This window comes from Lissotriton vulgaris, chromosome 1_1 (genome assembly GCF_964263255.1).
Source record: "Lissotriton vulgaris chromosome 1_1, aLisVul1.2, whole genome shotgun sequence".
NCBI lineage: Eukaryota > Metazoa > Chordata > Amphibia > Caudata > Salamandridae > Lissotriton > Lissotriton vulgaris.
The window spans coordinates 40,571-53,379 of NC_141685.1; the positions used below are offsets into that span (position 1 = coordinate 40,571).

Consider the following 12,809-nt stretch of genomic DNA (forward strand, 5'->3'; position numbering starts at 1 on the left):
AGATGTTCAGTGAAGGCCATAACGGCGACTCTCCGTCTGTCTTAGTTTTAAGAAACAATACTTGCATACAGCAAGTGACCCTGGCTGACACAGTTTCCAAATAGTGTATACCTGGCATCATTACACAACAGCTGTGATCATTCAACATTATGTAGCTCTCATTGGAAAGCTGCCTAAAAATTGGATCTATCACCGTGGCTGGAGAACCTTGCAAGTGGCACGATAAGTTGTTAGAAGAACCGTCGCAGGCTCCGTGTAAGTTAATACCCTGACATAAAAGTGTACCACTCAGTGCGCTTTTGCAGTTTGTAATACTAAGAAATACCTCTTTTCTAAGTGTGAGCGGGAAATCCATTACGCTCGCGGATTTTGCGGATTTTAGGGAAATCCGCAATCCGCGAAATTTGCAGATTTCCCGCAAAATCCGCAAAAAAAATCAGCGAACGTAACGGGTTCAAAAGATGAACCCCCACTCATGCAACTATTTTACAATGGCGCCAGCAAGCTGCCAGCGCCGTTGTAAAATAGTTACAAAGTTAGCTTGCACAGGAACCACTAGATAAAACGAAGCAGGTGCTGCTTTATTTTATCTAAGTGCTTCCTGTGCAAGCTAACTTTGTAACTATTTTACAACGGCGCTGGCAGCTTGCTGGCGCCATTGTAAAATATTTGAATGGCTGGGCACAGGTCTGCAGCTCACTCAAGGGACCCCTGCGCCCTTCGGGGCGATTGCATAGTAACACACACATGGTCGCTCGAACTAGTTGATGCTCAAATTCAGTGACTCATTCATTAGCCCAAAAACAATCATGAGCGTTGTCGAGAAATCTACAGTGGAAAATCAGCTGTGATGCTGGATAGGCTTTGCATCCTTGACTTTCACGAGCGCAATACCCGTGCTGTTCCTGTGACCAGGTCAGAGCTTCTTTCTCTTCATCTGCTGAACTGATCTTTCTCTGACCTTTTATTTACACAAGAGGCACATACCCTACTGGGCACATTGTGTTCGCACGGGTTTCTGCAAGTTCGCACGCGTTTTGTACAATTTCGCAATTTGCGAAATTGTACAAAACCCTCGCGAACTTGCAGAAACCCGTGCGAACATTAAAAAAAAAAAATCCGCAAATTTGCGGGAATTCGCGGATTTTGCGGATTGCGAGTTCGCAAATCCGCAAAATTCGCGAACGCGAGATTCGCAAAATTCGCCCATACCTACTCTTTTCCCCTACTCCAACATCTGTGTATGTATGGTAATACCCAGGTTGACTTTACGTATTCTTTACCCAACCTTTCATACACGCTGGCAGTACCCCTCATTGCTAAACTCAATTTGTCCGTGTGCTGGTTGATTATTGGCCGCGTCCCACTAGCGTGGCTACCAGGCTTGACGGGTAGGCGTGGCAACGCAGTGAGGGGAGAGGCTGTTGGCGGCGGCAGCTCGGTGTGCGGGGACTGCCGTGCTGTGAGCCAGTGAGGAGCTGGGAACGCGCTGCAGGCTTCGGCGAAAAGCAAAAGGACAGGGGCACAGTGAGGCAGAGGCAGTGAGGCTGACGGTGGGACTGGAGAAATCCGCGGGAAGACTCACGGTAAGACACCCGGTGCATGCGAGGGGGGGCGCAGGTCTGACGGGGTCCGACCGAGAGAGAGGCTACATCCTGCACCATCACCGCTGTTCACTCCGGTGAGTGGCCGGTTTCTCTCAGGTCCCCCCGCGCCCCCCTGACGCATTGATTGCCCGGCATTCGCTCGGTGTTCGTGCTTATAGTTCAAGCACGGAAGAGCCCTAAGAGATCCTGAGTCCCTGCCCCAGTTCATCACTCTGCCTGCTCCTGTAGCCTTTGTGCCTCACGGCTTGCAGTGCCCCTGTTGCTCTCACTGGGGTTCAGGCCGGCGCTCCGGCCTTCCACCGCCCACGCCCCCTAGTCACCCTTCACTCCCTGCTCACTATCTGGCCGGTCACCGGAACCCACCAGCTCTGGGGCTGCTCCCCTTGCCTCTCATCCCAGAACCCAGCCCAGGCCCTGAGTGTCCCGCTCAGACCCTGCTGGCTCCGCTTTCACCCAGTACACTGCCCAAGCTACCTCGGACTCCGGTGGTGGTGGAGAGGTGGTGGTGTCAGCGGGTGGGGGCGGGGCAGGGGGTCCTAGTGCAGGAGGAGCGACGGGGCGAGCAGGGGGGTGCCACACTTGAAGACAGCCACACAACGCTCAGCCTACGCACAGTCCAGCACAGTACAGTACAGCATAGTTCGTACATTTCCAGAACTCAGGAATTCCAAAAAAGCCCACTGCTGTAAAAGAGCTGAAAACAAAGCTCTAGTGGTGCTGGACTCTCGAGTAACTAGAAGTGCCAGGCCTTCGGGAAATAATGAGATCAGGAAAACTGTGGAAGTATACGGTGCCCAAAAGAAGGACAGCTACACGACCTGACACCGCAGAGGCCTCGGCCAACGCCAACCAGAGCCCAAAAACACAAAAACCCTCAAGTATACGGGACTTCTTTAAAAAAACGTCATCAAAGCCCGCGGAATCACCACATATACAAGCTCAATCTCCGGAGGCAACAACTACTATCACTCCCATGGCCAAACTAGGGTCGTTTAATCTGGCCCCGGTGCAACATTGGGCTCCTGTAACCATGAGGGCAATTGAGCCATCAGAGGTCTATATTTTTCGATCCTCCTGCATTGATCACAACAATAAAAACCCTCAACCGGTTCACCTCTCATCGGACAAGTCCCCAGGGCCTCCAGCAGAGGACCACTGGTCTTATCAACAGAGGTCCAACTAATGTCGCCCCAACCCACTGCAACTTGCGTAGCGACCTCAATCAACCTCCCTGTGGCCTCCTTCCACCAAACAACGACAGCACAAATTCACGGGCAAGCCAGCCCGAGCACTCTAATAGCAGCCAACAATCTTCATCCCCACAAACAATAACCACCACAACAGCACCACCAACAGCACCATCTGCCTTGAGCCCCCCGCTCAGCACCGTATAGTCTGCTCCTCTGTGTGCCAGAGTGATTTGTTTATCTGTAAGGTCAAATACAGAAAACAATGGCTGGTGTTGATTAGAAACCATGGCACGTATCCAGAATGAAGATTTTGTAACGTCCAGCCTAATAGCATTATAGAACGTAATTGTGACTGTCCATGCTGAAGCATGAGCAAGTCCTGTTCCATTATGTCTATGGCAGAGGATACAATGCTGTCCAAAGAATACATTCTGGATGACAGAGTCGTTAACCCATTGTCAACTACAGAGAGAGATTTCTCTAAATGAATACAATCAATTTCTCGTATTCGTTCTGCAGTCTCTGCTTGTGTCGTCTCCAAGCTTCAATATAAATGGCATATATACCTGCGTATATGAAACATTTATAATGTTGCTTTACAGGACCTTGTAAGAAGTCCCTTAAATCAACGCCATCTTTAAGTTAAGATAAGTGTTGTTTTACCTCTGTTAGTGTAGATTTTTGCAGCCACTCAAGGCATAGTTTTCCTACACTGTATGTTGTTACAATCCCTGGATGTTGTCTTTGGACATATATTGGATCTGGCCTAGAGAATGTGAACCCTTGTGTTTTGTTCAGGAATCTATCTTGACAGTTGTGTGTGTCTGTGGGCCAGATTAACCATTTTTTAGAATCAGGATCAGTTCTGTTTTTAAGTAAAATTGTTTTTACGTCGACCACCCCCTCTGTAGTGTTCTTATTATTAGCTGTAGGTATATGTATGGAGAGTTTGTTTAAATCTTTTATCTTGGCCAGGCCAAGACAGGATGTCTGTTGCACAGTGTTATTCAAAATATTATTTGTTCTGGTATAATTCAGGCTCTGAACAGGGCTTCAAAACCTTGCACCTGCCAGTTTTTTATGCCCCAGACAGTTTTTGTCTCAATGTTGTCTTTCCAAAAGTCAACACCTAATGTAGACAGCTGAGTATAAAAGGCCGCAGAATAAATGTACTTCGTATTAGTCAACATACTTTTCATTCCTGTCTTATTAACATTTTTAAAGTGAAATGTTTTGGATTTGAGACATTAAAACCGGAAAAGTATGGGCATTTTTCATAGAATATTTTTGAGCTACCTTTTGGTGGCGTTGGACAATGTTCCCATTGATTGAAAGTATAACATTTCTAGGGTTTGCAGATTTGTGCAAATAATGACGACCATAGTGATTATAACAGTACATTTGTTCATAATCTGATGAACCTTCTAAGAACTCATGTTTAGTAAATTTTGCTGACATTTCTTATTCTGCCATCATGTTATTAACAGTCTCAAAGTCCCGATCATCATAAAATGTGCTGGGTGAAACAAAGTCACTCAAGGTTACCTTGAGTTGATGTGGAATCTTCAACAGCTCTGCAGGACCTTAAATGTCATAATCAGTTCTGTCCCGTGCTATACCACCAGGTATAGGAACGGCTGTGATGTTCACTGATGTCAAGTCTCTTCGTTCATGATGAGATGATTTGTGTGGAATAAGTTGCAAGTTGATGTTTTTGCTTGCTATGTCCATTTTACTATATTTTCCATGTATTAGCATTCCCAAAGATAGTACAAGAGTCAGCCAAAGTACGAGGGAAAATAGGCCTTACACAATCCAAAGTTCAATCCATGGTGAAACCAGATCACTTTTTTCAAGTTGATGAAAAAGTTCTGTTACTTGTTCTTTAAAGGTTTTATTAGCTGGCGTTGTTTCAGGCTCACTGGGATCCTCAGAAAATGTTTCAAAGTTGATGAAATAGCCAGAGGCAGTTCTGTCAATTGTAGGGATTGCATCAGGATTACTTGAAATCACTGGATTTACCGGATCTTTTGTCATATTAGTATAGTCAGATATTATATCAGTGTAAACAGGAGTGTCTTGACGAACTGTTATTTGGGTCTCAAGAGGCACTAGTTCCATGGCTTTATTGCATAGTCCTTTTCTTACTGCAGATTCTTCAAAGATGATGAGTCTTTCAGTTTGAACCTCTTGGATAGGAGCCAGATTTGGTCGTCTGCTACATATTTGGAGTCCACTTGTCCTAATACTTGTTATTGGCCACATGATGTGGTTTTACCAGGTCGATTGACATTAACCGGTTCTCTTTCTTCCAGCAAGGGGTGGCAGTAACACTGTTCTTGATCCGTGGATTGCTAAAACAGGTACTGGTTCTTTGTAAGAAGGCCCAAATTCCTTCTTATCCGCTATCTTTTCACTGAGTAGATCCCCAATCTTTGGAATCCAGACATGCCTTGCTGGGACAGGTGGTTTTTCTTCAGTGGTCGTTGGCTTCTGTAATGTGTTGCTTAGACTTCTTCTTTTTTCTTTTAAGTCCTGCAAAACAGCCATACGGTCTTTGATATCAACGGGTTTTTGTTTTATCACTGAAGTGTGACGATCGAGGTCTTCGATAAGCTTTCTAGTACGAAAATAGGATTTCATATGGAGTGATTCCACCCAGAGAATTTCTTGGAAGATAATTTAAACTATGTTGGACACTTGTTAGATGTTTGACCCACCCGTCACCCGAGCCTAATACCCTAGCTGTTATAAATTTGCTTTATGTCCCGGTTCTTTCTTTCCACTACAGAATTACCGCAATGCAATGACCAAGCTGGCCATGGCCTCCTTGTAAGCCTTTGAGCTAAACGCAGGACCCTGGTCAGAATGTAGCATGCCGATTGCGTATGTGCAGATAAAGACTCGCAAATCTTTTATAACAGTTTGGGCATCAGCCGAGCGTTGAGGCCACATCCAAATGAATCTTGAGCATGAATCCACTGGGACCATGATATATTTATACTTACCATCCCTCTGTAAGGGACCTCAGTGGTCAAGGTAAACGCACGCTCATGGTTTATCTGAAATTAAAAGGGGCGTCTGCTCAGGACATTTCACTGTTGAAACCTTCATCTTTTGGCAGATTTCACATTCCAAAACATAGTTTCTGGTCTGTTTCCTCGTGCGTGGCCACCAGTATCTCTGTTTTAATAATGACACTGTGGTGGAAACAACTGTGTGTGCAGAGGCGAGCCCTTCAAGTTCTTCTAAAATTAGTCCTAATCTATGTTCCATGTTTGGAATTACTCTGTCCCCCATTCCAGGGATTCAAGCAAAAAGAACATTATTTGCATCAGTTATATATGAGTATTTGAGTGGAAAGCCTTTTGGAAGTGTTTTACCACTGTCCTTTATTGAAGCAGTGACAGCTTGCATTATTTTGCCGTCTATTTTTGTTTTGGAACAAGTGATTGCAGCTACGGAAGCCGTTTGCACAGCTGCCTTCGCTGCTTCATCAGCCAATGAATTCCCTTCAACGTGAACGCCATCACGTTGATGACTCAGTATATGAATCACGTGAGTCTTTTGTAGTTCTTTCTGTAATTGAACTACTTGTTCCCAAAGCAACTTATGCTTGATTGTGCCACCTTTTGCATCTTTGAAACCGTTTTGAACCCAGTTCTGCAAGTATTTATTGTAAGATTGAATGCAGTAATACGAATCACACACTATGAGTGTTGGGAATTTGAGATCGGTATTTTCAAGCGCCATCTTGAATGCCTGTAGTTCAGCTCGCTAAGCTGTACAATCTCCTAGAGATTGAGTTTTTGTGACCATAGGTCGTAATTTACCATCGTGCCAGCGACCTTTAACAATTGCGCACGCAGCTCTGTAAGCTTGTTTGTCCCCAATTGCGGGCTGTGCTGATCAGTCTGTATAAATTATACATTTGTACTGTTCTAAAGGCAGAATATCAATAGGCAGAGGACATTCTTTTTCATATTGTAGAAGTTCTTAAGTTTTCAAGTAGTGGTCAAAAACGTATTCAACGTCTGTGGCAGCAAGAGAGTTAACCCATTGTATCCTTCTCGGATGTAAAGCCTTTGCATTTGGAATGCTTGCTTTTGTCACTGCCTCTAAGGCAGGTACAGGAGTAACAACCATTGTGCGTTTTCCCTGTGCGAGGGCTCTCTCTTTTGCTACTGCAGTTTGAACAACTGTCAGAATTTTTTCTGTAGAAGTGAATTTCATTTCAGCTTGTGTGTACAAGTGTGATTTAAAAGCTATTGGTACCCTTTCATCTTCATTAAAGGTTAAGCACGTGAATCCGCATCTTCCTGGGATGATTCGGATTACAAGGTTGCGTACGTTTACGCATGTCTGTAAATGTGATGTTGCTAACATGTCTGTTTGCACTAAACGCAAAATTTCTGTGTGTTTTTGAGTCCAATTAACAGTTTTGAAATCAGGTTTGATTAGTTCGTAGAGAGGCTTAACCCTTTCTGCGTAATTTAGAATGTAAGTTCTTCCAAAATTCAGGAAACCTGGAATTGACTAAGTTTTTCAGCATTTTTGGAGGTTGGAGCAGCACACACTTTTCAAAAAAGTTAGCTGCCAGGCATTTGCCTTCACTTGACAGTTCGTATCCTAGAAAAAGGACGTTGAGGTGGGCGATTCTCGATTTCCTAAAATTTAATTTATACCCTTCAGATGCAAAGCCAAGTATTATGGTGTTTAATTTGTTCAAGTGCCTGTCCAAGTCATCGTCTGTTAGATAGATGTCATCGACATAAGATAATACCTCATCATCATACGTTTGTATCAACTCTGTTACTCTGGCTGAAAAATAACCCTGGACTATTCTTGAATCCCTGGGGGAGATGACAGAAGTGATGCTGTGTCCCCATAATTGAGAAAGCGGTCAAGTACCTGCTTTCTGGTGCAATATTTTGACAGAAGAAACCGTTAGAAATATCTAATGTTGTTTCATATTTTTTGTGTACAATGTTATTCATCACTGCTGCACTGTGTGCATTTTGTACTGGAAAGGTTTTGTAACATGAGTTTAAATGTCTGTAGTCCAAAACTAGACGATATGTATTGTCTGGTTTGGAGACAGGAAACAAAGGATTGTTCATTGACGAGGTACATGTTTCAATCACCCCCTGGTATTCAAGTTGATCTATTATCTCCCTGACCTGTTTTTTTAGCTTCTTGCTTAACTCGATACTGCCTCTGAGCAGTTGGTTGATTTTTTAACTGGATTTTATTGTGAGGTGAGTCCTCATCCCATCCTACATGATTTTTACATAATGCTGGAGCTTGGGCTACAGCCCATTTTCTGGCATATGTGTATTTCTTATGAATTGGAATATGATTTGAGAAGGCTGGCATAATGATGTCTTTGCCATGTGGGCACTCCCTGACAAATTTAGGTAGCCAGTCTTTTTCAGCTAGAAGAATGTCATAACCCTTAGAGAGCTTCTCCCAAAAGAGTGCTCTTATTTTCCTAGTTATATCCCCCTCCATCTGGAGCGATACTTCATATAACTTGTGGGGTACGCTAACCCTGATGTTGGCAGTTTCAACCTGAATGCATTCATTCGTGTCCACTGTCTCCAGATGATGCTTCAGGATCTTGCGAGCTATGGTACCTTCTGCTGCTCTGTCCAGCATTGTCTGGGCCCACTCCCCGTTTTTGAGTTGTGTCCTCAAGATCCTCTGCATGCCTGATTTTTAGACCTGCTTACTTCTTCTTGTTGAATTGGGTTTTCCTATTTTTTGGAACGTGTTGATCGTCTTTGGACTTCACGCGTTCTTCCTTGTGTTCTGACCGTCCTTTTCTTTCCGATTTCTGTGAGGACGTCTGAAAGGTACGAGAGGAACGTGTTTCAGTATCTTGATATCTATCAGGTTTTCTCAAATTATCCCTGTTCCTGAGGTTATATCTCTTTTCAGGTGGCTCCTTTTGAGAAGACCTACCTCGGGATTGAGAATTCTCTTTAGGAAGTGTCTGTTTAGTGTTTTCCCACTTCTTTTTAGGAGTAGTGAGAGAATTTTTAATAAAGACCTTTTCAGGACTTTCTGTTAGTTGGGGTTTTACTGGTTTCTCACCCAAACTATCTCTACCTAGTTCTTCATAGGATTTTTCTATTATTGTGGCCAGTTCATGTGGTTGCTCAGTTATATCGTATTCTCTTATTTTTTGGCGGATCACCACTGATGCTGCTTCACCTTTAATATTAGCTAAAATTATAGCTGAGACCTGTTTGAAATCTTTTAGTAATTTCATACCCAGATTTAAAGCAGGCTCTGCCCCGTATTCATTTTGAATCTGTCTTAGGACGTCTGGTATAAAAGCCATAAATGGAACACCTTATGTTTTTGTGTAGATTGCAGCAAAGACTGTACCCCAAGTGTCGCAGTCCTCCAGGTGTGATGCGATCCCCATTGGTAAACAGATTGTTAAAATCCTGTGTTTCTCATGAGGTGTACTATCAAGTCAAGTCAAGTCAGGATTTATATAGCGCGCTACATACCCATAAGGTCTCAAGGCGCTTGAGGAAGGGGGGGGGGGAGTTACTTGTCGAATATACTGCCTCGATTTGAGTTACTTTTTTGAGCTATCCAGAATAGAATTTGTTCCCTTTTTGCGGGCAATTTACCAATGACTGATTGTATAGTCTGTGGTGTAATTATATTAGTGTTCCCCTGGTGAGGGGTGTGTTCTGGAATCCTTATAGGAGGTAGGATTGTTAGAGCCCGCATGACATATTGAACCAATTGTCTATGTATTTTGATTAATTCTTTTAGTTGAACTAATAGTTCTGGACCTGACATTTCTTCAATGTCTGGGTGTGGTGTGTAGCTGGCTAGTACCGGCCATGTTGCTCCTGGTTGACCTAGTGGACCGAGCCTGGTTGTGATTTTGATTTTGTAGGGTGCCTTTAAACCAGAGCGTATGCTCTTGGTATGTTATTGGAATTTCAACATCCTCAAAAGGAGTGTATTCCATTGGAGGTTCCTCTACTTTGTAGAAGAGGAACACATGTGTTAATGGGTTTGCTTCTGGGAAGATAATCCATTAATAGAATACCTCTGTCTGCCGATATTCATGAGCCTCTATGACAAAAATTACCCTACCACCTCTTGATGATAGGCCATTTGTTATAAGCTTTATAGTGATAGTTTTGCTTAAGTTTTCCGGGATGATTATAGCATCCCAGTCGTCTTCATTAAACCCTGTAACGTCAAAGCCTGGTCGAGCTGAAGCTACTGCAGCTCCACTGGTTGCGGTGTTGTTGCCGTTAAGCGACATTGTTTAATGAAAGTTTGCAGGGCACGTTTCAAGGAAACAAAGATAAGGTGCCCAATATTTTGGAACACTGTATCCTTCAACGTTGAACAAACCAAAACCTAATACATAGGAATCTCTTCCTACTAAGTTATGATGGATATTATCCTTTCACCCACTCCAGATGTCTATTGGAGTATTTTACGGGAAAAAGGGGTCTCTGTGAAAAGCACGACTGAGTTACTCTAGTATCTAGCGTTAAATTAGTGCCTTACCAAACGTTGGGAGCCATGTAGTGTAGTTCCTATATTCCCAATAGGCTCTGCGCATTGGAATAATATATCCTATAGATTTGACGTAGGACTTAGGTCGACTAGGTCTCTATCGCATATATATTAGACTTAATTGTGAGTGCCAGCTAGCTCAGAGGTCACTAGAAACTTTCTAGAATAAACAAGAAGGGATTAGTTTCTGACAACCGCTTAAACATGACAACTTTGTTTCCCAAGAATAAAACGTATCTTCAGAGTCGTGGAAACAATAGATATTTTACTCAGTCAATCGTGCATGCTTTGTTTCATCAGAGATGCAGAGAAATAGAGAGACGGGCGTTTTCAGTAAAAGGTTTATTGACCAGTCTTCTATCTCATGCAAAAGAAATGAACTTCTACAATCGTAATAATGGCTGTTGTCAAGGTTCAAAGGATACAAGCCAGATTCCACGGGAATGAAGAAGAGTCCCAACACCTCCAGAAAACAGAGCCAAGAATGCAACAGTAAACACACTCCTGACAACTGTTCCCTAAAAGTATGGGGGAAAAACCCAAGGAGTGTCCACCACTCTCCCCATACGAGGGGTTAAGCAACAGGGTGGGTGCAGATCTGGTTGGTGTAGTCAGGGCTGTAAGAAAACAGGACATGCAATAACACACTAAATACTATCCAAAGGGTGACATTTTAATACATTGCCATGCGTTTTTATACCATAAAGGTCACTTACCCCAGTGAAGTCCACGGGTTGTCTTGAAACGGGTCCTTGCTGAAGAGTATGGCCTGGAGAATATGATGCCAGGTCTAAAAGAGCAGGACTCGTGGAATGACGCACACACTCACCAAACATACAATATCATAAAAGGGGAAGGACTTGAGATGCACTGGCCCACTCTCTCGGGGGACAGAGAGCGCAACAGCTACACACTCAAGAGGGGAGACACCCGGCCCGGGGAACGATCCCAAGCGGAGAGCTCTCTCTCAGCAGGGAAAAAGGAAGGATGAGCCCCAGACTGCCCGTCAATAACAGGCTTCTAACAAATAAAGAGAAGTTCAGAAATGACCGTCCAGCCCAGCGGAATCCACAGCAAACGGAAAACAGAAACAGCCCGCTTCACTGGCAGAAGAGGAATCCCTCCAAAGAGTTTTTGAGCTTTAGGGGCGGGGCAATAAGTTCCCAACGGGAACGGGGGTTCACTCTCAGGGTAGGAGGTAATACGGAAGTTACAGGAAACTACCCGCTATCATGACGGATGGCAAAACAACTAAGGAAGAAGGGTATGTTATCCAGAAGCCGAGAGGAGGCAGGAGCAAAGCAGCGAACGCTGCAGGAAGGAGCCTCTCGAAACCAGGAAGTAGGAAGGGGGCATGGTACCGGAACGGTAGCCCAGCAATGGCTACGTTTCGACGCGTCTCTTTACGTGGGCAAGGGAGCGTCTAAAAAGTATCTGCATGCATGTGAGTTCATGCAGTAGGGACTATGTGAACAGGACACAAGGGGAAACCTGAGGACAAAAACATATGTCAAGGTCGTCTATAGCGCCCAAGCCTTACAATCCTAACAGGTGTAAAGTATGATACGTACAGTACAAAGAGTATTATGAAATAATACTGTAAGAAAAGCATGGTATGGTTTCTAAGCCATAAAACACATACATAAATAACAAAGACTAAAAGTACTCAACTGGTGCTTCTAAAATACGCCTACCCCAATGTACCTAACCTAAGTCTGGTACGAGGGATGAAGTAAGTATGGTATAGCATAGGTTTAGTATTCTTTGTCAATAATCTATCCAAGATTTCTCTTAGGGTCTAATCAGCTCCGTACCTTTGTTTAGAATGAAGGAGGTCTGGTATCTTGTCTCGGGACTCGATTTCCCAACACCCCGCGAGGGGAGCTTGGAAACACTGGAGCTGGATTATCAGCGAGAGAAAGGCATCCTCTCTGTCATTGCGTCAGCTGGAGGGTAGGCTTCCTTCGGCACTTGCTGTGGCAAGTAAATAGGCAAACTGCTCCAAACAACCGTGTGTTTGCTAGGGCAAGTGTGGGTATACTTATACCTTGAAGGTGCCTGGTTTGACGTAAAGTCCGACATAATAATGTCATCAAAGAACCCAGAGGGAATGGTTGTTCTTTGAAAACGCCATGATTTCTAGGACAAATCAATATGCAAGAAAGGGGATGTCCCTGACTGCTGAAGCTGAGTTTTACAAGAAATCGTTGTGGCTTTTTGGAACTAGTGGAAGTATCTATGTCTGTATTTGGACTGCATGGGCTTTGTCTAAATATGATTGTGATTTCTATGCCTATATAAGCGCAATTGAATTATACCTACATAAGGGCATGAATCTGTATAATTACACTAGGTGTCTTAAAATGCTATAAAACAAAGCAAGATGTACCAAGGCAAGGAGCTTTCTTAAAATGTGGTGTCAAGCTTAGCTCCACACAAGAACAGTCTCGAA

General features: G+C 43.8%; 1 protein-coding gene across 1 annotated transcript in view; it reads left to right on the forward strand.

Annotated features, from left to right (window-relative positions):
- The first annotated feature begins 11,589 nt into the window (after positions 1-11,589).
- LOC147736913 (NACHT, LRR and PYD domains-containing protein 12-like) overlaps positions 11,590-12,809 on the forward strand; it is a 707,348-nt gene continuing 706,128 nt past the window's right edge. The window contains exon 1 of the mRNA XM_086962964.1: positions 11,590-11,698. Coding sequence (XP_086819090.1) covers positions 11,590-11,698 — 109 coding nt within the window. The remainder of the gene's footprint in view (positions 11,699-12,809) is intronic.